At 43.3% G+C, this 26,847-nt stretch overlaps 2 protein-coding genes across 2 annotated transcripts in view; one reads left to right on the top strand and one right to left on the bottom strand.

The window, feature by feature from the left end:
• pgm5 (phosphoglucomutase 5) overlaps nt 1-22,730 on the top strand; it is a 34,421-nt gene extending 11,691 nt beyond the window's left edge. The window contains exons 7-11 of the mRNA XM_083783762.1: nt 6,197-6,312; nt 10,043-10,178; nt 11,230-11,413; nt 17,496-17,637; nt 21,509-22,730. Of these exons, the coding sequence (XP_083639888.1) occupies nt 6,197-6,312; nt 10,043-10,178; nt 11,230-11,413; nt 17,496-17,637; nt 21,509-21,594 (664 nt within the window). The 3' untranslated portion in view covers nt 21,595-22,730. The remainder of the gene's footprint in view (nt 1-6,196; nt 6,313-10,042; nt 10,179-11,229; nt 11,414-17,495; nt 17,638-21,508) is intronic.
• A 1,791-nt stretch (nt 22,731-24,521) lies between these two features.
• On the bottom strand, nt 24,522-25,515 carry LOC310871695 (transmembrane protein 252-like; the record flags this gene model as incomplete). Its single annotated transcript, XM_083783335.1, has 2 exons — nt 24,522-24,774; nt 25,265-25,515. The coding sequence occupies 2 exons, from the start codon at nt 25,513-25,515 to the stop codon at nt 24,522-24,524; spliced, it is 504 nt and encodes a 167-aa protein (XP_083639461.1).
• Between the last annotated feature and the right edge of the window lie 1,332 nt (nt 25,516-26,847).

Genomic DNA, 26,847 nt, shown 5'->3' with positions numbered 1-26,847 from the left:
TAGTTCCTGGCTCCTGACACCACTGCTCTTGGGAACTGCAACCTAAATAGGAGTTTTCCAAGTCTATTCCTTAGTCCCTCGGTTTCTAGTCAGACACCAACTGCCAAGATTCGTTTTTGCTGGCAGAGCCTGCAGGGAGAGACAATGTCCACCGGGATTGGCTGGGAAAAGGTGCGTGCGTGGTGCGTGTGTGCGTGCGTCCGTGCGTGCGTGCGTCCGTGCATGCGTGCTTGAGTAGCATGTCCTGGACTCCTGGCAACACAATCTAAGGCTCTCTGAAGTCTGAACAAGGAAAGAGATTCCAGAAATTCTGTGAATGACCTGATCTGTTTTTGAATATCACTGTCAAAATATTTACAGTATAATGGTTTGATAGTGATTCTGTAGTATAACAACTTAGTTGCAGTAATACCTTCTCATTTATAATATGATCATTTTCTGCGAGCCAGAGGTTTTGTAATGCAACCTGTTCTTTTGATTTCTGAGCATCCACTGATTTCTGTTAAATATATAATAATATATAAAAAATATGCTTCAACAAAAGTAAATCCAGAAAGGGTAGGTGTATGCATGCATACAGTATGTGAGACTCTTGAGTGACAACTACTGCAAATAAAGGCAAAATAGAGACCATGTGCTTTGTTAACTTGCGCCCTTAGCATCTGTATTCTGGGTAGCCTATGTTATAATAGGCAAAACATTTTGAAAACATAAATAAAAAAATGGTTCTGCGCTTGTGTTGGCTATGATTACGCCATATAAAACATCAACAGCCAGTCAGAGGGTCAGAATTTCCGTTTTCGTGTCGGAATGCCAGGCTTCCTGTTCCATCTCTTACTTCCCTAGAGGTGAATTACGTGGCTCTTATTTGGTCTTCCATCCCATCCTCATGTCTGATTAATTGAAAATGGTGGACCCTGTTGTAAACAAATGTAATGCTTTATCAGTGTGTTGTCCACAGTAACAGTCTTTGTATTGAGTTGTGCTCTCATGTGAAATGTACCCATTCTGCAAACTGTTCATAAATACTTAAATCAATCAATCATGTAAACATCTGTATCACAGTATGTTTGTCACCGTTTGTGTCCATGTTTATGCTTGGTAGCCACAGCCCGTCCCAACCAAGGATTCCCACTGCAGAATCCTCAGAGGTGGACAGTTTTGCATGTAGGCCACCAAGCTGTGGTCTGTTGTATTGTATATGTGTGCTGTTTCCAAGAGCAACACACATACTTGCACTTGTGTTGGCTGGATGTCTTGACCAGCGGCTCATTAGCCGAGTCCTGGGAAACTGTGTTTATCAAGGCAGCCCTTTAATGTGATTTGTTGTTGTTGGGGGAGTTGAAGGCTGCATGGTGTATAATTTGTGTGGAGTCGTTTTTGGAAGAGACTCATCTAGGCATGTTTACCAAACCTCTCTCTGTAGAGTTGGGAAGGTTGCTCACAAATAGTTTGATCATCAACACACCAGATTACTCAAACTGGATGTCACGATCATGCTTTTGATGGCCTTACACGCCAACTCCCTGTGATGGACAGACAGATCATTTTAGCTGTGTTATAGAAAATGACTTAAAACTGTCCAAGCCACCTCACTACTGCTGAACTGTTTTGAAAACACTGACTGAAGAAGTGTTCTCACCTCTCTCAGGGGGCAGACTTAAGTGGCAAAGTGATTTCATAATTTAGCTTTTTCACATAATATCGGCATCTGTAATCGGTGCGTGGTTTAGGTGAAATTGGGACTGGCATCAGACCCAAAAGCCTGGCTTCAGACCGGGTCTACTGAGTGTAGTTACAAGCAGCACATTGAGGGGCAGCCCAGCAGCATACTGTACATGTGGAGAACAGACTAGTAGCACCTCACAAATCTGCCCGACACCTTGAACTAGTCCTTTGCACGCTTCCATAACCCAAAGAGGAGAGTGAGACACTGACCAAAGAGGAGCATGTACTACTCTTTCTATGCAACCTACAGCGCCACCAGGTGGTGAAAACAGACATCAGCAAAGCAGCAGGACCAGACAGGGCAGGACGTCCGGCCGCACAATGAAGTCAGTGAAGCTGGCCAACATGAAGGGCTGATCTTTTACCTCTTAAAGTTTTTAAACCCTATAGTTAGTTCATCTGAGTCCCCCAGGGGTCTATATCAGGCCCCCTCCTGTTTTCACTCTGCACTAAATATCTTCACCGCCTGTCCTAAATCCACCACCACCGCTATTAAGACTATTGTGTTACTTTTTGTTAACTATTTGTTAACACTGTAGCCAGTAACCATATGTAAAAGTCAGATATTGCTATCAACAATACACACAAACAAAAAAACACGGGTCATTAATGAGCCTCTTTAAGATCAAATGTATGCTGAATGTAACAAATAGACTTAAATTAAATAACAGACACATGACACAGACAGCAGTAAAGCTCACAAGTCGATTTTACATTCCAAACTCTTTATCTGACTGAATCAAATTAAATAACCTACAATGCATAGTTCATGAATCCTGGCCGAAACTTAAGATTTTAAAGCAAACATTCAAATTGAAATGTTTGCTTCTAGGGGTCCCTGGAACACAATATTTTGACATGAAAAAGTATGAGCACCACTGATATAGTAACACGAGGCTTTCAGAAAACTGTAAACATTTGTAGAATCGGCCTCAGGTCTTAATGAGCCTCTTTAAGATCAAATGTATGCTGAATGTAACAAATAGACTTAAATTAAATAACAGACACATGACACAGACAGCAGTAAAGCTCACAAGTCGATTTTACATTCCAAACTCTTTATCTGACTGAATCAAATTAAACTAGATAAAGTGCCAATCGGCACAGGTCTCCACCAGGATTCTTCCTCAGCCTAGTGGGAATATGCGTGCACAGTTTCATCGCAATCGGACGCTGCGTTGAGGAGTTGTGGCCATTTGCTACTCCTGAAAACTGTAGGAGCCAATCGTGGCCAATCAGGATGGAATATGAGAAATCAAACAAACCTGTGTTGATCACATGACTATGGAGATCATGTGTACCGATTTGCGTGAAATTTGGATCAAATCTGAAGGAGTAATAATAGAAAATGTGTTTTACATATGTGGGCCTCCTGGTGGCGCTATAAAGAGCAGATGTGAAAAATTCCAGACAAAGGTTTTTCCTTGGCCTCTAGGGAGTTGGCATACAAAGTTATCCACAGATTCGTGCAGTTAGAGGTAAAAACACTTTTCGGCCAGTTATAGCGCCACCTTGAGGCTGAGTTGAAATTGTTCATGTGGCATTTCGTCCTCGGCCTAGTGGGAATGTGGGTGCACAATTTCACGGAAATCACGCGATGTGTTCATGATTTGCAGCATTTTGTTTGAAACTGAGCACTCCTGTGAACTTTGGAAGCCAATCTTAACCAATCAGGATGGAGTGTGAGAAATCTGAAAGACTGGTTTCGTTGAATGGCTGTAGAGAGACTGTGTACCAATTTGCGTGATGTTTGGACAAAATCTGTAGGTGTACTGTGCAAAAACTTGTTTTGCACAAAGCGGCCTCCTGGTGGCGCTATAACAGGCCGTTCTGGAAAGTTTGGGGCAGAGGTTCATCGTTGGCATCCAGGGAGTGTGTGTGCAAAATTTGGCATCGACCGGGTTAACGGTGGCCGAGATTAGCTGCTCACGGACGGACGGACACACGGACGGACACACGGACGGACGGACACGGACGGAGTGCAAAACATACTCTCCCCACATGCCTTCGGCCTGGTGGAGACAATAACCTACAATGCATAGTTCATGAATCCTGGCCGAAACTTAAGATTTTAAAGCAAACATTCAAATTGAAATGTTTGCTTCTAGGGGTCCCTGGAACACAATATTTTGACATGAAAAAGTATGAGCACCACTGATATAGTAACACGAGGCTTTCAGAAAACTGTAAACATTTGTAGAATCGGCCTCAGGTCTTAATGGTTTAACACAACCAGACCACAAAATATCAGGACAACCACACATCCTGTACCCTCTTCCTGAACAAAGTGCACTACAGGGCTGTGTGCTTAGTCCAGCTTTCTTCACTAGTTCCTACTCTCTTCATAAACATATAATACATATCTTTGTTTACGTGCACTGACGCACATATGTAGAGAGGATACTAGACTATACCTCATCATATTTATCTTTTTTACTCATCTTGTTTTTTATCTTGTTCTCTATTGCTAATGGCCTCTGCGTTACCATATCATTGTATGCCTGCGATGATAAATAAAGTGTCTTATCTTCAGGTATCAACATTGTATTCTCGTGAACCATGAATCTGTTATGTGATGATGTGTGTCTGTCTGTTCACTCCAACTCTTTCTGTAATAGTGAGTGAGTCTCAATTTCTAACCTTTTTAACACTCTTTTTTTTGAGTGGTGCAACCACTCCTTTATGGAACTATGTGTGTGGCTGGGTGGGTGGCTGGCTGGCTGGGTGGGTATGAGCACGAAAATAGCATGGTTGTTTTTCACCACCTGTGCGCAACCTAACACACACACACAAACACACACGCACACATTAACTGTATATATGATGATTTTGGGTGTGCCAGTACAGTACAGTACAGTACAGTGACAGTACAGTACAGTAGAGGGACCCCCACACAGTAACTTTGTCATTTCTCAACCGTTTCGGACGTGGGGCGGCTCGCCGGAACCGGGCCGGCACCCTGGCTGTGGTCCTGTGGGTCTGGAACTTCCGGGGACCCCCACACGGAGTTGCACCACTCACTTCACACGGTGTGATTTTTCCTTTACCTCTGGACTGCCCACTCTTCTACACTCCTCTCTCTTTCCTCCTACACGTTGCACTCTCTTTGCTCCCTCTCTGGGACACCCCTACACACACACACGCGCACACATGCTAACGCAAGCATGCATGCATACACACACACGCACGCGCCCGCACACACAGACACCACACACCATATTCCAGGCCCAGGCTTCCTGTGTGTGAGTGCATGGCTCATATTCAAAGCAAACATCAACTGAAAGGTTAACTCACGTTGTTCCTGCTGCCTTTGCCTTATTAAGATATTGGATGAGCTGTTGGCAGCTCACGCTGGGCCTCTACCATTTGGTTTGCTTTACTTCAAAGGTCACTTTGTAAGTGTCTCCCTCTGTCGAAGCTGGGAAGGACTGGGTGTGAGTTCTATACTGTTCGGACGGGAGAAACAATAGATAGAATATGTCTCATGGTTGGTAAAACGGTTGGCTGTGTTTTCTCAGAGTTCCATCGCGGTGCTAATGAAATCTCCCACCAGTGCATTGTTTCGCACGTATTGTGTGGATGTGGTATTCCTGGTGTGGGTGTATCAGCAATATTAAAGTTCAAGAAGACACTGTGCAAGATTACTTATAATGAGGCTAGTCATTTCTAACCAATTTATTTGGAGAGCCATGTAGCCTGGACAGTTCTCACTGAAATGCGATAAAAGCCAGCATTCTTGTGTGGTGGGATGTCCCTTTTCAGTAGGCCCACCTCTTTACTTTAGTCTGTAGTACCGTTTTGACTGCTATGTGTCAAACGTGTATACAGTATCTATTCTACGTCCGAGCATAGACATGGTGACGCCCCGCCTGCCTCTGATTGGCCTACCGACACTGCCGGAGGTGGATAGCTATATGCTGGATAGTCTGGCGCGAGGTTACTCCATGGTGGGAAATAAATAAATAATACAAGTACGATATAATACAGAGAATGACGCGACAGTAACTTTTATGTTTTGTAGAAGAGGCAAACTAATATATTGTTTATGCCGTTTATTAGATGTGTACAGTGTAAACTTGAAACATTATTGTACTGTAAAAAGGTCTCTTTTCCCTTGATCTTTTTTTTTTTTTTTTAAGATATTTCTTTGCGGGAGAAGACATGCAGTAAAGGCCGTGTTGGGCTCGGGAGTCGAACCCGCGGCACACTGCTGGATTACCAGTCGGGTGCCCAGATGGTTACGCCACCGCCTGGGCCTTCCCTTGATCTTTGATAGTATTAGTTGACTATAATTAGAGGCTATCTGTAACATTATATCTCTCATCTGTCTGTCTGTCTGTCTGTCTGTCTGTCTGTCTGTCTGTCTGTCTGTCTGTCTGTCTGTCTGTCTGTCTGTCTGTCTGTCTGTCTGTCTGTCTGTCTCTCTGTCTCTCTGTCTGTCTCTCTGTCTGTCTCTCTGGGTATGCAGGGTGGCCAAGGCCCTGAAGGTGGCGCTGTATGAGACTCCTACCGGTTGGAGGTACTTTGGGAACCTCATGGACTCTGGCCGCTGTTCTCTATGTGGAGAGGAGAGCTTCGGCACAGGTGTGAACAGACCCACTCACACTACCATGCACACAGTCATACTAACTACACAGAGACACAACTTCCTCATGCACACCCACCCACAGAGACACAACGGGTTCCCAATATTCTCTTGTGCTGTCCGGATATACCCAGAATATAAACCTATTTTAGGTGTGCCCCGATAGAATCCAGTGGAGTTGTAATAAAGCACCCTGACTGCAGCGTAGAGGCCTAATAGATTTTGAGGGCTATGACCCTTTCCGCATGTGTAAATGATCCCCATTCTTCTGCTATAAAAGGAGACAGGAGCTCCCTGAATCACTGTAACACACACACACACACACACACACACACACACACACACACACACACACACACACTCAAGCAAGATTCATCATGTTTCATATCCCTTTCTGCCTCACTCTGTTGTGAACGATTCACCTAAAATGTTGTCTCAATCTACCGCACTATTGCTGTTTTGACTACAGTCTGCCCTCTCCCTGCTTCCCTACCTCTGTTCATGTTTATGTTTTTATTAATTAATTATTAGCAGTTTCCCAAACACTGGGTCGGGACACATTTGTGGGTCGCGGACAATTCTTTAAGCGTATTTTTTGTTTCTTATTTTGTTTTAAATTATTATTGTTTAAAAACATTTTCAAAACAGCGAAATTTCATTAATTCTCTCTGCATAGGTACATAAATAAAAATATTACAGACACACGCAGAGAGAAATAGAGAGAGAGAGAGAGAGAGAGAGAGAGACAGAGAGACAGAGAGAGAGAGAAGTAGAGAGACGAGAGGACCAGGGGGGTTTACATCTAGTCTATCCATGTAAGGCCATAAACTCAGAAGGAGCGCTGAGTTCTAAATCTCCAAGGCTGCACTCAACTTGTGCTAATGTATGTCCTCAGTCAAATGCACCCTCAGCTTAGACAGACATTCATTTAACAACAAATGGCAAATATTGATAAATGTGTTTTCTAAGTGGATTTCCATCCTTCTTAACAGAGGAAGCCCAGACTACTGTGTAGCTGAAATGAAATGCCCTTTTGTTTTTAATGGACTGGAATAGAAACAAAAGTGAATGTTAAACAATATTTTTTGCATTTTCTTTTTTTTTCATGATCTTGGAATTTTCCATGATACATTCTTACATTTTAATTAGCATATCAGTACTATAACTTTAGACATTCTGTCATCGGAATTTTCTGTCATCGTATTTTCTGTCCCCTGCCCGTATCTCCTCAGTGCCTGCACTGCCTGGACTAATTGATTTGAATTTGCACACTCACATTGACCATTAGCTTATGCAGGGCACTGCGAAGCCCTTTTTCACTTTACCAAATTGTACACTGTTTATTAGCGTTTTTTGGGAAACTCCATTTAACTCTATGATCGCAGTTTTCACTGTGCCTGGCCACATACGTGCACGTCTCCACATGTGCGCATGCATGGTTGGCCACGTACATATGCGTCCCCAGAGGAGTATAGTTCTGCATTAGCATTAGCAGCATGTTGGGAAGGGATGAGTTTATAGGGCTTCTTTCTTTCTTAACGATTCATTCCAGAGTGTGTGTGTGTGTGTGTGTGTGTGTGTGTGTGTGTGTGTGTGTGTGTGTGTGTGTGTGCAAAAGAGCGGTTGAGAGGAGGGCGTGATTTGAAGAGAATGAGAGAGATAGGGAGAGGGAGGGAGGGAGAAGTAAAGTGGGAGATTAAACATTGGCAACTGTCAATTTCCTAACAGCTGTATAGCGCTAGAGCTGGTCTGACTGGCATGTGCACCTGCTGTTTTCCATGTCTGTACAATTTAAAAGAATGTTCTATAATGTACAGCTGGGATGATATGATGCAGTAGGTTACTTGAATGTTAATGTGTATTCTCTCTCTCTCTCTCTCTCTCTCTCTCTCTCTCTCTCTCTCTCTCTCTCTCTCTCTCTCTCTCTTTCTCTTTCTCTTTCTCTCACTCTCTCTCTGCCTATACCAAGATAAGATGGTGGCTTGGGAGGGATGCTCACATTTGCTTATATGGTTTGAGTTTTTATCAAATTCCCCAGATGCAAAGAGAGAGAAAAAGAAGAAAACACAGATAGCCCTATTCATTTCAAACCTATTGACAGGGATTCCTGTACGAGATAGCTTTACCACAAAGATAACACTGCAGCAGTCTTTGAGAACAGACTGATAACTCCCCCACTAAGAGATATTATGAACATAAACTGTATGCATGTGCGATTGTGCGCGCGCGTATGTGCGTGTTGGTATTTATGGACGATGCGTCACCAAGCCTAAGTGTTCCCCCCCCCTTAACCTTTTACATCACTCCTGGTGTATGCGTTATTATTACTACTTAGGTCCAAATGAACCCAAGGGTCCATGTCCATTTGGGTCCATTCTTACAGTCACACTTACACTGGGGATTTCACTGTGTAGGATAGTTGCATAAGTGCAGGATTGTCATTTAGCATCCAGACAGAGTGGCCTTGGTGTGAGGGAGCGAGACCTCAGGAGAAGAGTACCGTATCCAGTGTTTACTCCTAGGCCTCCATAAACACACTGGCAGCTGTTAGATGCTGATTGGTGTTGAACTGATGGCAGATTATGTGTTATCTGTTCCACTAGTCAACTGCTAGACCGCTTCCACAAATAACAACGCTGTGTTAGTTGTTTGTTTTGGTTAGTTCCCTAACTTGAGTCTATAGCAAGCACTTCAAGTAAAACAAACCAGTATCCTGCTGGATACTTGGAGTTACATTTTATATGTGTTGGGTTTTTTTGTGACCCCCCCCCCCCCCCCACATGATCATCAGGTATTATGATATTATGATTATACTAGGACAAAGATTTATTCATATTTTTTCAAAAAAGTGTTCAGAAAGTGTTCAAATTATGTTTTTATGTGGCCACACCCACCAGTTCACTTTTCACCTTAGCACCACCCACCTGAACTTAAGCCTCGCCCCCAGGTGTGTGTTGTATGATAATGGGGGGAGGGGTTAGAGTTATGATGTCACAGTTTTATTTTATTTTCAGCTTTCAGGAAGAAACAAAAAATACACCGGGAAGACATATTTGAATATTCTAACCTCACCTGGTGGTCTATTGTCCACATGTCCTTAGGCAAGACACTGAACCCTGCATTGCCTCCAGTGGTTGCCGCCATTGGTGTGTGAATGTGGGAAGTGAGAACGTTGACTGTTCGCCGCTTCACCTCCCAATGTAGAATGAATGGACCATTGTGCTTTGAGTTAGTGCACAGTAAAGCGCTATAAAAATGCAATCCATTAATATTATTAGTAATGTTAAACTCCATAGAAACATACAAAACAGGAACTCCATCTTTAACTAACAAATGTAAAGAAAATGTAAATATATAAATAACGTTCTCATTGAAGGCTCAGCCATATTATTGTAGTTCATGGAAAGTTAGAGGCGGCTATAAGGTTTCTGCATTATAGCAATGTTATGTTTCACATAATAGTTATGAAGTCATTCAGGTCACTGAAAGGTATGACAGAATATGACATGCTCAATCCATGCACGTCAGTGTGAGAGGAATACAGCATCTCCTCTCTTCTCCTCTCAGTGTGAGAGGAATACAGCATCTCCTCTCTTCTCCTCTCAGTGTGAGAGGAATACAGCATCTCCTCTCTTCTCCTCTCAGTGTGAGAGGAATACAGCATCTCCTCTCTTCTCCTCTCAGTGTGAGAGGAATACAGCATCTCCTCTCTTCTCCTCTCTCCTGCAGGTTCGGACCACATTCGTGAGAAGGACGGTTTGTGGTCGGTGCTGGTGTGGCTTTCCATCATGGCTGCCAAGAAACAGGGGGTGGAGCAGATAGTCAAGGAGCACTGGACCAAGCATGGACGCAACTATTTCTGCAGGTATACTATAATCCGGCGGTGTGTTTTCTCAACACATCCAACTCATCCAACTCATCCATCTATCTGTCCCTTGGTCCGCCTGTCCGTCCACCCCTGTCCCCTGTTCCTGGCTCTTTTGTCCTTGTTATGCAACCCCGTTTCTTGGATGAGTTCTCATGCTTGATGTGTTCTTATGTTTTACATCTCGTTATATCCACCAGCGTAGCCTTCAGTCTTTGAGAGGTTGACTTGGATGGCTCCCTTGCTGCACAAGGCTCTTGCCTCCCAAAAGTCTCCCTTGTGAACTCCCCCCAAAATCTAAATCGGTCCCCTAGGCCTCAGCCTTCTGTCCCCTCTCCTCCAACCCGGTTCTTATTTTAACCTCTCCCTTGTGAACGGCACAGAGGCGCTCGCAGCAACCACTGTTCCCACTGACAATTACTGGAACTTTCTGTATTCCCACTCCGACCTTCCTGAATCCATCACAGTCTTCCCACAGCACGCAAGAGGGAGAGGAGAGACAGGAGAGGAGAGACAGGAGCCGTGGAGAGAAAACATGTTGGACAGGCCACTCAGACCCCAGACATATCCTCATATCAACCCAAATTGCACAGCTCTGGTGTCATTTTTAGGTGTTGATCTGTATGTCTGACTGAAACAACTTGACTGTGGGAGTCCGTAAGGAAATGTTAGCAACTACAGAGGAATGTAAACTATCTCTAAAATAGAATTTCCATGTTGGTATGAAAGTGCGAGTGTGTGTAGGTATGTGTGTGTGGGTGTGGGGAGTGACTGAATGCCTATTGTTTACATCTTCTGCTAATCTGTGTGTGTGTGTGTGTGTGTGTGTGTGTGTGTGTGTGTGTGTGTGTGTGTGTGTGTGTGTGTGTGTGTGTGTGTGTGTGTGTGTGTGTGTGCGTGCGTGCGTGCGTGCGTGCGTGCGTGCGTGCGTGCGTGCGTGCGTGCGTGCGCGCACACTTGATATGGCTGTTTTTTTTTTCTTTTCTACATCATTCTGCATATGACGTGATTGATAGCGTTAAAAGGAACAAAGCTGATGTTTGCTGTGCAGGTTTGACTACGACGGCCTGGACCCCCGGGTGGCCTTCTACCTGATGAGGGACCTGGAGGGAGTCATGTCTGACAAGGCCTTCACCAGTCAGAAGTTCGCCGTGGGGGACCACGTGTACACCGTGGAGCGTGCCGACAACTTTGAGTACATCGACCCCGTGGACGGAACCGTGTCTCGCAACCAGGTCAGTTGGGGCTATGAACATAGGATATGACAGAGAGGGTCAACCAGGTCAGTTGGGGCTATGAACATAGGATATGACAGAGAGGGTCAACCAGGTCAGTTGGGGCTATGAACATAGGATATGACAGAGAGGGCGGCGAGAGGACAGGAGGAGAGAGGGGAGAAAGGAGGAGCGCTGTGGACAAGGGAAGCCAAAGGAATGAAAATGGAGGCCATACGTTTACTTACATCTATGATCTCACCCACTGAAGTTAGGAGGAAATCACGTACTTGTATAGACTAGTGAGTGGGGCCACACTCTCACTCTCTCCTCTCTCTCTTTTACGCACACACATGCACGCACGCACGCGTGCACACACACACACACACACACACGCACGCACGCACGCACGCACACACACACACACACACACACACACACACACACACACACACAGACACACACACACACACACACACACACACACACACACACACACACACACACACACACTATACATACAATATTCCTCAAGCCAGACCACCCATTGAGTGTCAAAATACACCGATCAGTGGTTCCTTGTTTGGGCATGGAAATCCATCTCTCAGCTCAATCCATAAACACATGTATACTGTATACATAAACACGCACACACACACACGCACGCACGCTCGCACACACACACACACACACACAGAGAGAGAGAGACTGACTAGCAAGCTCATAACCCCTCTCTCCATACATCCGTCCCTCTGAAGTTTACCCAGCTGACTCTCTCTGCTCTGTCCAGGAATGTGTGGAGACTCACCCCTGGCGTCGACACTTTTCATCCTACAGCCCCGCCTAATACCTTATACACACAAGCAAACAAACAAAATGAGCAAACACACACGCACACATACACACACACAGAAGGACGCGCCCATTGTGCATTTTGTCAGTATGCGCTTGTGCATGTGTTTGCAGGCATGGGTTCAACATTTGTGTACACATGTCGCACACACACACGCACACACACACACACACACACACACACACACACACACACACACACACACACACACACACACACACACACACACACACACACACACACACACAGTATTATGCCTGGTAACAGAATAGAAGGGGTAGAGCCCCAACCCCCATGTCCATTCTACACTGTCATGCTGATCTCACTCTGCAGGGTTACAGCAAGTTAGTCATTCACCCTAAAAATGTAACACTCTCCATGGTCTGTCCCCCTCCCTAAGTCCCAGTCGCCCCAGTGTGTGTGTGTGTGTGTGCGTGCGTGCGTGCGTGCGTGTGTGTGTTATTACAGTACACATTCCTCTCAGGACAGGCTTGTGTCAGCTGTCGTCTCTTATGTCTGTCTGTCTGTCTGTCCCTCTGACTACCTACCGCCACTGCTCCGCCGAGGCTGGAAGGGAGGAATGGTGACAGTTGTCACACACACGCAACTGCACGTGCACGCACACATACATAGAAATGGGGTTTTATAGAGCGAGCTAGCACACAGTAGCTCGCCAGCTACTGAATTCAAACTGCGTAGATTGCATACTCCACCATGTTTCATTGATGTTATGTGCCTCTCTGCTGTATCTAATTATGTATACCCCCCCTCTCCATTTATCTAGCTATTTAGTGCTAAACTCATGCAGAGACACACACTGACACACACACACACACACACACACACACACACACACACACACACACACACACACACGGCTCATACGATATGTGGCTGGTATGTGCTCCTCTCTAGGCCTCTGAGCTGTGTGTGGAGGACAGTGTTTTTAACAGGCATTAGTCAGCTTCCTGATAACAGCCTCGCTATTGTTAGAGACGAGCAGACAGACGCACAGATAACCAGACAAATGGACGGACTGGCGGAGGGATGGACATCTCTCATCACTGCTGTCAGTCACGTCCCTGACACAGGGACAGGCAGCCTGCCTTCACAGCCAAATTCACATTAGGAGGAGGGGAGATGTGTCTGTCAAGCCTTCCCTTTCAAACTAAGGTCTCTGATTGATAAAGGTAAACAGTTCATGACATGAGGTAATCGGTATGTGAACGGTATTCTGGATCAACGTGCTCACTTAGTTTGAACAGAAGTTGTGTCTCAGATATGATCTGTTTTGAAATAATTTGGGGTTGTATTCAGAGACACCGCAAATGGTGCGGAGGGGAGAAGAGACATTTGACACACTCCTTCTTAACAGACCTTAAAACAAGGATGACATGACAATGCGGTCATACACACCAGCTGGTCAAACACCCAGAGGCAGTTGCTGAATGAACTTGACACGTTGTTTCTGTCGTTGTCACCACCCAGTTCCTTGTTTCAAGCCTGAGATGATGGATTGAATGTTCAAGGTTGTGCTTTTTTGTGTACAGGTGCATAAGAGCAAAATGTGTTTTTGTTTGGTTTAATTTAGACAATGCAGCAGCATAGGTAATAATTATAATAAGAAAACAAGAAAGAAAAAGAAAGGAAGAGAGTACAAAGAAGAGCAACAATACCAAAGGAAAACCACAAGAATCCGTGTACAGTAGGGATATAGTTTTCCCAAGTATGACGTGAGACCTTTGTGTTGTGTGTGTGTGTGTGTGTGTGTGTGTGTGTGTGTGTGTGTGTGTGTGTGTGTGTGTGTGTGTGTGTGTGTGTGTGTGAGAGCGAGAGATTCCTCGTCCATGAAGTTACGTAATTTAAACATACGACTTCATGGATGCTTCTTTTTCATTTTTCAGACATACATTTTCATTCAGGCTACAGACATAATATGAAATATATACGTAATATGATAGTGTGTTTTTGACTCCATCTCATACTGCATTATCACTAGCACCACCAAGCCTGTACCCCCTCCAAAAGCTACAAAGGACCTGTTGAAGTGTTAAACACGCTCCTTGACATCATCAGGCATGGGTCCATGTGTTGGAACGACGAGCGATAGAAATAGTTTAGATTCTAGAAAATAAAGTCTAGCGTTAAAAAGAACTGGGAACTGGCTGGTGACAAGACGAGAATCAATTTATCTTATACAGGCAGGAATTGTGTGAAGAGAGAAGGGGAGTGGAAACATGATTGATGGACGCTTCAATGCACCATTGGAGCGCTGAAAAAAGGAGAAAGATAACTCCCCGCTAAGAGATGTTTTTGTATAGCTTTTGTAGTTCGTCACGCGGTGACAAATGTTCGGCGTCAGTTTGTATTATTATTATGTTGCTTGGTTTCATTGGAAAATGGTAAATGGTAAATGGTGCATTTATATAGCGCCTTTATCCAAGGCGCTTTACAGAGATTGTGCATTACATTCACCCATTCATACACCGATGGCAGCGGAAACCATGCAAGGCACCAACTAGCACATCGGGAGCAATTAGGGGTTCAGTGTCTTGCTCAAGGACACTTCGACAGTAACTCTGGGGGAGCCCGGGTTCGAACTGGCAACCTTACGGTTGCCATCCAGTGCAATCCACATTAGTTTATTTACAGGCTTTTGCTACAAACTGTACTGCCGAACGGTCTATTTTTTTTTTTTTATAACTTTGTTTATTAGTTTTTTTCACAGAAGCATTATTTAAAAACTGAGTTTGAAAAATAATAATTAACATTAACAGCTTCTCTTAAATAAACCCCACAAGTATGACATAAAAGAGTAAACACATTGAATTTTCACCCCAAAGAAAAAGGACAACAGAAAACAAGACAAACAAACCTTAAATACAAGATCAGTAAAAGTTTGAAAAATAAAAGGCATCCATAATCCAATCCAATACAATCCATACAATCCAATTACAGTATAAGCTACTTTTAAAACAGCTTAGCTATTTCCACAAAAAACATATTTAGTATTTACACATAATACCTGAGATAAGACATATAAAGGTGCCTGAGCATAGCAGCCGCTGAGTACATTAGTCAAGGTGCTAGGACATGGATTAAGGTACAAATATGTGCGTGTCAGCTGCATAGCGAGCTGAAAAAAGTACCTTGTCCCTGGAATAATTGACCGTAGGTTCAGGAAGAGAAAATAAATGGTTTAAGGTCAGCCTGTCCGTCCTGTCATCAGACTGATGCCTTGCTCAGCGTTCTGATGACAGACTCATGCCATGTTTCAGCGTTCTGATGACAGACTCATGCCATGTTTCAGCGTTCTGATGACAGACTCATGCCATGTTTCAGACTCATGCCTTGCTCAGCGTTCTGATGACAGACTCATGCCATGTTTCAGCAATCTGACAGCTGTCGGGTGCAAACTGTTCCTTAGACTGCTGGTGCTGCTCTTGATACTGCGATAGGCTCCCTTGCCCTTCTGCTGGCGTTGTGAGGTGTTGGACTCTAGCAGGTCTGTAACTCTCAGAGTTAAATTAACACTGATGATGTTACCGTCTAGATTTTGTCCCAGAGATATTTATATTTCTTTTTTTATAATAATCATGCCAAATGAGCGTCCGTTGCCTAATGCATATGCATATCAAACTGGGGGAACTCATGATTAAAAAGGTTGAGAATAACCGAATAAGTCAACCAGCTTTATCTCTGGCAGCTAACCACAGCTGAGAATCCAACATCAAAAAAAGAAAAGAAAAGCAGTGCCCTCCTTTCCTTTAATTTGAGTGTGTGATGTGAGTCAACAATCAACAGTCTGTCTTGAGAGACTACAGTTGTAGTAAGTTAGTAACTAACCCAAAACATCTAGCTCATATAGGTTATGAGACATGCTAAATGGAGGGTGTTGACAACTTGACATGGTTGAAAATGCCTTTTTTCACATCTGGGCCAGTGCCCAGAAATGCACACCATTGACATTATGCAAGGTTTGCTGAAAACTTCAAGTGTGAGTTTAAGGTAGCCACCATGCATTTCAAGTAAAGTACTGAATAATAGAGAGTTCATGATCACTGGTATGTTTAACCAAGACTTCACTAGGTCACTTCACTGTGATCAACAACAGAGTCTGTGAAACATACAGTGACAGTGCCATCTAGTGGAGTTTTGTAGTTCCTGTATTTGTTACTTATTTATAAATCACAATCTCATTCTTCTTTTGACTGTGTCTGTATGTTGTTGTCTCCACCAGCCGAAGGCATGGGGGAGAGTATGTTTTGCACTCCGTCCGTCCGTGTGTCCGTCCGTCCGTGTGTCCGTCCGTCCGTGTGTCCGTCCGTCCGTCCGTGAGCAGCTAATCTCGGCCACCGTTAACCCGGTCGATGCCAAATTTTGCACACACACTCCCTGGATGCCAACCATGAACCTCTGCCCCAAACTTTCCAGAACGGCCTGTTATAGCGCCACCAGGAGGCCGCTTTGTGCAAAACAAGTTTTTGCACAGTACACCTACAGATTTTGTCCAAACATCACGCAAATTGGTACACAGTCTCTCTAGAGCCATTCAACCAAACCGGTCTTTCAGATTTCTCAGACTCCATCCTGATTGGTTAAGATTGGCTTCCAAAATTCACAGGAGTGCTCAGTTTCAAACAAAATGCTGCAAATCATGAACACATCGCGTGATTTCCGTGAAATTGTGCACCCACATTCCCACTAGGCCACGAAATGCCACATGAACAATTTCAACTCAGCCTCAAGGTGGCGCTATAACTGGCCGAAAAGTGTTTTTACCTCTGACTGCACGGATCTGTGGATAACTTTGTATGCCAACTCCCTAGAGGCCAAGGAAAAACCTTTGTCTGGAAATTTTCACATCTGCTCTTTATAGCGCCACCAGGAGGCCGACATATGTAAAACACATTTTCTATTATTACTCCTTCAGATTTTATCCAAATTTCACGCAAATCGGTACACATGATCTCCATAGTCATGTGATCAAGACAGGTTTGTTTGATTTCTCATATTCCATCCTGATTGGCCACGATTGGCTCCTACAGTTTTCAGGAGTAGCAAATGGCCACAACTCCTCAACGCAGCGTCCGATTGCGATGAAACTGTGCACGCATATTCCCACTAGGCTGTGCCGATTGGCACTTTAGCTAGTTTAAAATGGCATCAACAGTCTTCATTAATCATTATACTATTATACTTTATTATCTAGATGTTTTTAGGTAAAGATTCTTTCTTGTGTACTTCTAGGGTCTAAGGATCGTGTTCACAGAAGCATCCCGTCTGGTGTTTCGGCTCAGTGGGAGTGGAGGAGGTGCTGGGGCCACTATTCGCATCTATGCAGAGAGCTTTGAGAGAGACCCTGAGAGACAAAACAGAGAGACACAGGTAGGTGTGTGCATGACATGTGCCCTGGTGAGACACTGTGGTTGCGATCTACAGTGCATATTGTCGCTGTAGCTTGTATGTTCAAAACTATTGCTTTTCAGGAAAAGGAAAAAAATAACCAATTCCAATGTATAGAATGTAGTTATTAGTCACAAAAACTCTTGTTAATACTGTTTAATATTTATAAAACTCACAGACAGACAACCCAACATCCCTAACTTAAAAAAGAGAAGAAAATAGCAGACCAGATCACTATCCTGCTTTCCTACTTCCTACTACATCCTACTACTGTCCAAAAAGATTATGCTCCTAGTACTATCCTACTATAATTCTAGGAAACCTGTCTATCTTTCTATCTGTTCTCATCAGTTTTTCTTCTCAGTTGGTTGACAAATAGATCATCTGAAATTGCTCATGGGCGTTGGCCATTGGGCATATGCAGGGAGTGATGAAGCCGATTCTTCACTTTTCCCAAACATAAGCTGTTAGCATTTCTGTGAACTCTGCTGTGGGTGGACATGGGTGGAATGACTCATGGGAGCAGTCAGTGTCAGGGTTAATTGAATGGCAGGTGTTTCCAATTGTCAAATAACTGTTTATAGTAACATTTGTGTATCTGGGCTCAGAGCTATACAAGTGTGCACACATAACATTAGAGAGAAGGCCAGCAGAGAGAGAAAGAACTGCCTCAATGCCATGGTGCAAAGTTACAAGCAACTTTGATTTAAAATACATAACAAGCAGCGCACACACACACACAGCAAGGCTGGGCTGTAGCCTGCAATATATTGACTTGGTGCACCAATATGTACACTATGTGTTTGTGGTAAATATTAAAACATAGAAGCTTTAATTACAAAACGCTATCAGTAACAACCCACAGCAGGACTCAGCATAGTGCACACTTCACACTACAGTGACATAACAACCAACTGGCAGACAGGGGCTTTTTGAATGGTGCAGCCACTCCAAGAAACAGCAATGTGTGTCCCTTTATAATTATGTATGTTTGTATGTATGTATGTATGTATGTATGTATGTATGTATGTATGTATGTACAGTGGTGAGCAGTTGAGACTGGCAGTGATACCACTTGAGTGCCTCTGTGGCACCACACCCCCTTTAGTGGTACCACAATTCACACTTAATTTAAAGGTATCAATGGGTGTAATGTGGCAAATCAGCCACAGTGTGGCACATGTGAGTCCATGCTTTTTTACTAGATTCATTGGTGAATGAATTTCAATGTGATTTTTACTTTTATTTTTATGTTTTATAAACATAGAAAATAAAGCCGAATCCTTAGGATGAATTCAAAGCAATTTTTACATCGACGTGTATGTATGTACAGTACAGCTTCACACTGTGCACAGCTGCATGATGGGAAGCTGAGTTTTTAGCAGCCATTACGTGATTTTGGGTGTGACAGTAGGCCTATAGTACAGTACAGTACAGTGACAGTACAGTAGAGGGACCCCCTGGGATCCCCCACACGATAACTGTCATTCTCAACCGTTTCGGACGCGGGGCGGCTCGCCGGAACCGGGGCGCGGGGGTGCGTTCCAGTGGGTCTGGAAGTTCCGGGTGACTTCTGGGGGAATTGTTGTCACATCACTGTTTACAAGCTTTTGCTACAAACGGTACAACCAAAAGTTATCTAAGCTTATGTACAAGCTTTGCTACAAACAAAGCTTTTTCCACACAAAAAAGCACAGCAGCCGCTGTATACTGTGCATTATACACATTATTCAAGGTGCTAGGACATGGATTAAGGTGTGTGTCAGCCACATAGAGGACTGACATTGACATTGGTATGATCCGCATGTGGAAGGAAGAAAGAGTCAAGTACCATGTCCATGGTATAGCCTACTGTAGTCCACTGGTGGTCCAAGGAAGAGCTGAAGCTAAAGTCTCAAGTGTGCACATTGTTTGGGTGCGCACATCCCTGAGTATATGGACTATTGCTGAAATGATTAGCTGTTTACATTAAGGGTCCATTTGTACACTCTGGAACACATTGTTATGGTCCAGGGTGCAGCTATGGTCCACTATGTAACAGCATGTTTTGTTTGTTCACCAATGGAATTTCACCCACTTATTTTATACCTGTTTTTCACAGATTCCCACAGCTGTTAAAACAGTTCATACGAAATTATGTCAAATAATTCTTACTTTATTCTCTGTTAATATTGAAGCTTTCTGAAACCCTACTATTCACCTAACTGTTTCATTCGTGATGTCCATGTCTGTTATCTTACTGAACCCAAACCTTGACCAATCTATCATCAATTGATCATAAATTGCATTCGTAATCTCTCCAGTCTGTACATCAATGAATGATTAGACAACATAGTGACGTTAATAGACTTATTAGACTTCGGCGTCCTTTGTGGCGCAGGGTAAAGTTCCTGTCCACCACTGTGGAGACAGGGGTTTGATTCCTCTGCAGTGCCAGGCTGTGTCCGCGGGAGTGTAGCTGTCTGTCTGTCTGTCTGTCTGTTGCCTCACTGAAAGGAACACAATAAAAACGGCTGGGTCATTTATATTGCTCACTGCCTGACAAGGAATGACAGTAAAAGATGATATGCACTATAAGCAAACTCAGCACTGAATGTCAATATAAGTGTTGTTGTTATGAATGTTGTTGAAGCAGTGCAGTCGATAAATAATAAACACTGTAAGCAGAGTTCTGTGTGGGACAATACAAACATTTAGCTTTTATTTTTAATATGCTTTTGCAACACCAAGTCCAGATGATGGACTAAGCACTAAGCATGGTCTGTTTCCTAATGGCTAATTTATTTTTTTACAGTTTAGTGAAGTAGGTAAGTGTTTTTGGTATACTGTACTGATATCATGAATGAATAGTTGGTTTTGTGCACTCTTATGTACCTGTACACAAGATGTAACAATAAAGTGCAACCTTGATGTTGATAAAGCGGACTAATGTTTGGATGAGTGAGTTTCCAATTGACGTTGACCTTGTTTTGATCAGGCGTGGAGTAATCTAATCTACTCTCATTTGTTTATGTTCTTATTGTGTACAATGGACATGCTCAGTCTCTCATGATGATGTGCATAGTACTACTGTGTACTGCATGCTAACTTTGCTTGGCATCTCATTAGGCCTTTAGGTGGAAATTTGTACACACAAAAAAAAATGTTTTGTGACAATAATTTTGTTGGACAATAAAGTATATAGGGCTTAAGTGCTTAAATGTGTTTGGAGTTTGAGCCCATCAAGCCTCATTATTCAAGTGTAAAACTGTCATTGTCAACATTTTTATGATGTGGCTCTGAAAGAGGTTAGCTGTCTATGAGAGACACACACATGGACGGACAGGATGCAAAACATAGTCTCTGTCACACCTTCGGCCTGGCGGAAACAAAAAATAACTATAAAAGTTATTTTGCAGCCATTTTTTAAGAGCTGTTTTAAAAGTGCTTAGAGTGGCACTTGTTTCCTTAGTCAAATCATTCTATTGCACTGCTGCACTGTACATTTCTTACTACCTATGACATTATCACCCACCATTTTTAAGTAGTCAAACAAATACTTTGGAACCATTTTTGTTACTATTTTGATTATCTTCTCCATTATTTTCCTTCTTTTGTTCTCTCCTTTTGTTGTTGTCGTCTGTTATATTTTAACAAGCTTACTATGAGCTTTATCACACCATGGGGTGAGTGGGAGGCTGGTTGAGGGATGAAAACTGCATAGTTGTCCTGTAAATGTATTGCAAAGTGTGAATTTTCTGACTTCTGCATCCTTAATGATACATGCATAATTCATAAATTTACTGCTGTTGAACAGTTGTCGTTCCACCTACAGAGATAGACCTTCATGTATTATTTGTGTTTCTTAATGCAGGTAGTGCTGGGACCCCTCATTGCTATCGCTCTGAAGATCTCAGGCATCCATGAGAGGACAGGCCGCCGTGGCCCCAACGTCATCACCTAAGAAAACAGCTAACTATAAATTATGCAAACATGCTGGCACAAATACATACATGCATTCACCCAGTTACACACATGCACACACACACACACACACACACACACACACGTGCACAATGAATGCATTGCACACATACACAAACAACACCCACAACAATCAATTTACCTGTAATGCTCTGCCATATTTTACTTCTTCTCACATTTCTGCCTTTCCTAATTTCCTGAAATACTGCAAACGGTATTGTCTCTACTGTTATATCCAAAGAAGCAAGCATTGAAACTAAAAATGAAATGAATGAATGTAAAATATGGTGATTTGCATATACTTTTGCTATGAATCAATTATGCCAAAATGTTTTGTGAACTTAGCAAATATCTATGAACATGCCTTTTATTTTTGTGCCTTATTTTTTTTAGCCATTGTCTGAAGGAATGTATGGAGTCATCCACTAGTTTTTTATATTCAGTTCATGCAGCGTTCACCTTTCACTCATAAACCACAATGCTTTTCCTTCATTTCATACAGTATTCAAACCCTGTAACAAAGCTGACATTGCCTCTCAACTATCATAAAAAAGAAATTTTAAACAGTAAAGTAAAGATTGTGTATAATTATCTTAGACTGTTATGGGTTAAGCCTTAAGACGTCGCACTTTCCTGTATTTTACGACACAGTAAAACCCTGAGTGTTAAACCACACCAGTTGTAATTCCTTGGGACTAAACCGTTTTAAGGTCAACCACACCAATGCAACTCCTGGCAACTCATTGAGTTGCATTGGTGTGGTTGACCTTAAAACGGTTTTGTCCCAAGGAGTTGCAACTGGTGTGGTTTGGGCTTTAGAGTTACATTTTAATTAAACTCTCAGAATGGAACTCTTGGAGTTAAATTAACCCTTACAAATCAAATTTCACACGTAAGGGTCCATTTTCACACTGTAGTAGTGTGTGTACTACTAATGAAAATGTGACGTCCACATTACCTGATCAATAAGCCACAGGCTACACTTCTGGAATGGTGAAGAAAACTCAACTTCAAGAGGGGAAATGCCACATAGACCTTTTGTTTTCTTATTCTGTTTGTGGGCAAGCAATATAACAATATTTAAATTGTTTCTTTTTTAATCCAAATAAAAACCTTTGCGTGTAATCCTCTCTCAGACTTTAGTGACTCTACGGTCTAATTTAACCACTTTAACACTAGCGTCCCAATGCAGAAAAGTTCGTAAATAAGCTCAGACTTAGTCTGGTGAGACGTAGAGCAAACCACAGAGGCAATCCCCCAAGACACAAGGTAGAGAGAGCCTCCTGTTGGCTCTGGCATAAGAGAAAGGACAATAGCTGGAAGCCTGGATGAGAGGGGCAGTGATTTGGCCAATCACAGCTGCTGACCCCGCAGGGTCGAAACACTGAAGGTTGGGGACCACCTGATGACCTCTCTTCCAAGCCAAGGCTGGTCCGACCAGGTCATAGTACCAAAGTCTCAGGACGGACACTAACCACAAGGCCACTGAACTGGTTAGAATAGGGACATACTGTATGTCATAATAGTTGACATATAAAATTATTAATTAATTAAGTCATAATAGGTGAACATCCAGACAAAATAGCAGATTTAGTATTTAGTGGATCATAACATTGTGTGTGTAGAAGGGTCAAGAATAGACCTCTAGACTGGTTAATGGAGTAGTATATTTGGGTTTTAAGTGGTAAAGTGCAACTCTATGACAGGTGAAGAGACTCAGTGCAGAGATTCAATGCAACATTTGTTTATGGACAAAAGATTATCAGCCTTTGATCTGCTGTGCACAGCACCTGCTTGTGATCTAAGTGTGACCGTATGTGTTAAAGTTGTTTGTGTGGAGATAAGAGACAGAGTTGATCTTTATGCAGTGTCACTCACTGAGACACAGAGAACAGGAACTCGTAAACTCTCTGATTGCAGTCATTAAGCGCTGACAGTTTGCCAGGATATCCGTAAGGATATGATCATTTAGTCAGACAGACGAGATGTTTAAGCTATTACAGGTTATTGGCCCACTCATCTAGTTCATGCTGACGGGTGTGTATGAACCCTGAAGTTGAATGAGATTGTGTCCATTCAATGATTGCCATCAAAATTTGTACTAGTCTTGTACTATGGAGCTTATATACTGAAAATTCCAAACGTGTGTCTTGGCATAATGATGTTTCATAGACAACCTTGCAACAGGAATGACATAGTTTATTGCACACAATGGTATTAGATACTCTGTGTTGTCCAAACATAATTTGGATATAGACTACATTGCAGGTCAAGTAAGACTTACAATGCTTTTCTCAATCCAAGCATTCATAGGATTCATTGATCTAAGACAACATTGCTGTCTTGTATACATTTAAAACCTTTTCAGCTGAGGAACCCAATGACAATACAACATCCCTTCAGACTGACAGTGTTTTGAGAACAGAAGACAGTTCTGGGCCCATTGACAGGGCAATACAGTAGTTTAAGATGCTCTCGCTGTCTCTTCTGGTCATGGCCCGAGTTCCATCAGAGCTCCAATGTGTGCCTGTCAGACTTTTTATCCTCTGTTTCAATACAGAACGAATACCAAGTAACACGGTGAGTTATCAAGTCAACTGAATGCAGTGTTTCTAGGTTCCGTAACTGGCCACTGGTTCATAGCACAGACGTGAGGTCAACGTTCCTGTTGGCCATCATTTGTCCATGGCATCCATGGCACCTCATGTTTGGAACTTTCTAGAAGTCCTAGTCAGTTATTGAGGAAGTCATATCTACGTAGGCTCCGATCCACTCCAATCCAACCCTCCCTAATCTGTCCAAACAGACACTACTTCCTTCAATGTCTGGGTGAGTTGTCATACACTTGTGATCCTCGCCCGAAAAATATTTTCGGCAAGCGACCCATATCATACAATGAAATATTCATTAGGCTACGGCTTCCCGCTGCTCCTCTGCACCTGCAGCCAGGCGTCCCTGGAGGCTAGTCTGTGTCTGTACGTAAGGAGGAGGCTGCTCCCAGCTCCACACGCAGTCAGGGATCTCACAGTCATGCTGCGTGTACAGAGGAGGGGCTGGGCCCATCGTCAGGCTTTCCTCATCGACCACCACCACGGAGTCAGTAGCTGTGTCATCGTGGCTCCTCTGGGACTCTTCATAAGATGGAGGGAATGAGCTAGGTCTGGAAACAGGGGAACGATAATGTATTGTAATTGCTGTCGAGCATGAACATCGTACAGTGCAACTGCCTCGGTGTAAAACTTGCACATCTGTGGTGGATAGGCATGCAATATATTCACCTGCCTTTCTTTTGAAAGAAATAGCTTTGAACTGAACTGAATTCTTTCATTGTCATTGCAGGTGCCATGAAATGAGGCTACTATTTGCAACCATGCCAATGCACACAAAACAATTACATAAGAATAATATTATAGGCTTATGATGCATGCCTCATCTCATACACCTCAATACTGATCACTCTACTCAACCTCAACCTTGATCTAACCCTTCACTCCTTATATTTCGGTTTATATATATATACTGTATCTTATCTTATTCATACATTCATTTCACTTGTTGTATAGAATGTGTTCCTGTGTATGAGAACCATGCATCAAGTCAAATTCTTTGTAGCCCATTCTTGAATTCTGATGGCCATCAGCCAGCCTTACCTGTCGATGGTGTAGATGTGGACCTGTTGGTGGTGTGGAGCAGTGCAGCCTCTGCCTCCCCTCTGGTTAATCTTGATCTTCATGCCGTGGCAGACCGCCCAGGACACTCCAGTGAGCATGGCCAGAAAACCGCAGGCGATCAAGACATAGGCCAGGATGACCCTTATGGCGTAGTGGTATTGGTTGGACATCAGGTATGCCCCCGCGCAGCTCAGGAGAAACCCCACCACTGGCAACACAGCACAGGCCATGGTGACCAGCTGCTTTCTCACATTCATCATCATCATCAATGCTTTTTGGAGTCTCCGCCTCCTTTTGTTATTTTTCCTCCGCTTCCCCCCCCCCCCCCCCCTCTTCTGTGGATATCTCTGTGTCTTCACTCTTTCTTGGGTCAGATACAACGTTTGATAACTTTGAAAAACTCACTTTGAAGTTTGAAGATATATAGGCTACAGTAGGTAGGCATATGCATGAGGTTGCTGGAAGCGCTTTGTTGTGCTGATCTCTAGCTGTGCCTAGAATTCAAATGCTGATCAACACAGAATGAAAACTAAACGGTAGAAACGATCAGCTGCAAATGGGAGCATGTGAGCGGGTGCTTTATGCCATGCAGCACACTGACGGGGGAGGAGGAGTATGCATGCTCCCGCCTGCTTGGTTGTCTATTAACCCATTCAACCCCTACTATTTTGGCGCGTTTATTATGCTCTCTCTCTGAGTTTGCAGTGAGTGAGCCATTCCCTTCTCGTGTGTGTGTGTGTGTGTGTGTGTGTGTGTGAGGATTGTACAGTAATAAGCAAGAATTCCCTGTATGAGAGATATCTAACTAATACTTTTAGTAGTGAGGACGGATAATTGAGGATTGGAACGAAATTGGAATGGAAATTGGCGCTGTGATTGGTTAGAAGGTGTGCCATTCTGCACTGTCATTGGCTGAGCATAACGATATAAGTGGCAGATAGAGGGGGGGAGAGAGACAGAAGAAAGAGGTAGGGATTGGGTATGTCATATTCCAGAACTGGTATGGATATATATAATTGGAGAGAGTGAGTGAGTGAGTGAGTGAGTGAGTGAGTGAGTGAGTGAGTGAGTGAGTGAGTGCGTGCGTGCACACACACACATTCACTCTTGAATATTGTTCAATTTCCCCGCCAGTCAGAAACAGAGACTGTAAAGGGGATCAGAAATACATAAATCAAGCCCCCTGCCCCACAGGTGATGGATGATGAGCTGCTCCTTGTGTGTCTCTCCTCCTCACACCCTCGGCCTCACCTCTATCTGTGAATGCAACACAATTATCAGTGCTTGTATTGGCACAAGCACTGAGTGAAATGGTTTTATGAACCCTTTTAGTCTTATCAGAGTCCTGTTAATCTTCTGGACTCAGGCTGTGTAGACAGTCAGGTAATTCAGCACGTTTTTGACACGTTAACACACACACACACACACACACAGACACACACACACACCTCTCTTTCACTTATATATGGCATCTTAATAGGGAAGTATGATCAAATAATGAGTGTTAATGGCAGGACAATAAATGTTGTAAATATAGTAATATACCAGTAATCATATATTTT

The sequence above is a fragment of the Protomyctophum parallelum genome (assembly GCF_964188405.1).
Source record: "Protomyctophum parallelum genome assembly, chromosome: 15".
Lineage (NCBI taxonomy): Eukaryota > Metazoa > Chordata > Actinopteri > Myctophiformes > Myctophidae > Protomyctophum > Protomyctophum parallelum.
The sequence above is the reverse complement of the archived record's forward strand: the minus strand, read 5'-3'. Positions and strand labels throughout refer to the sequence as shown.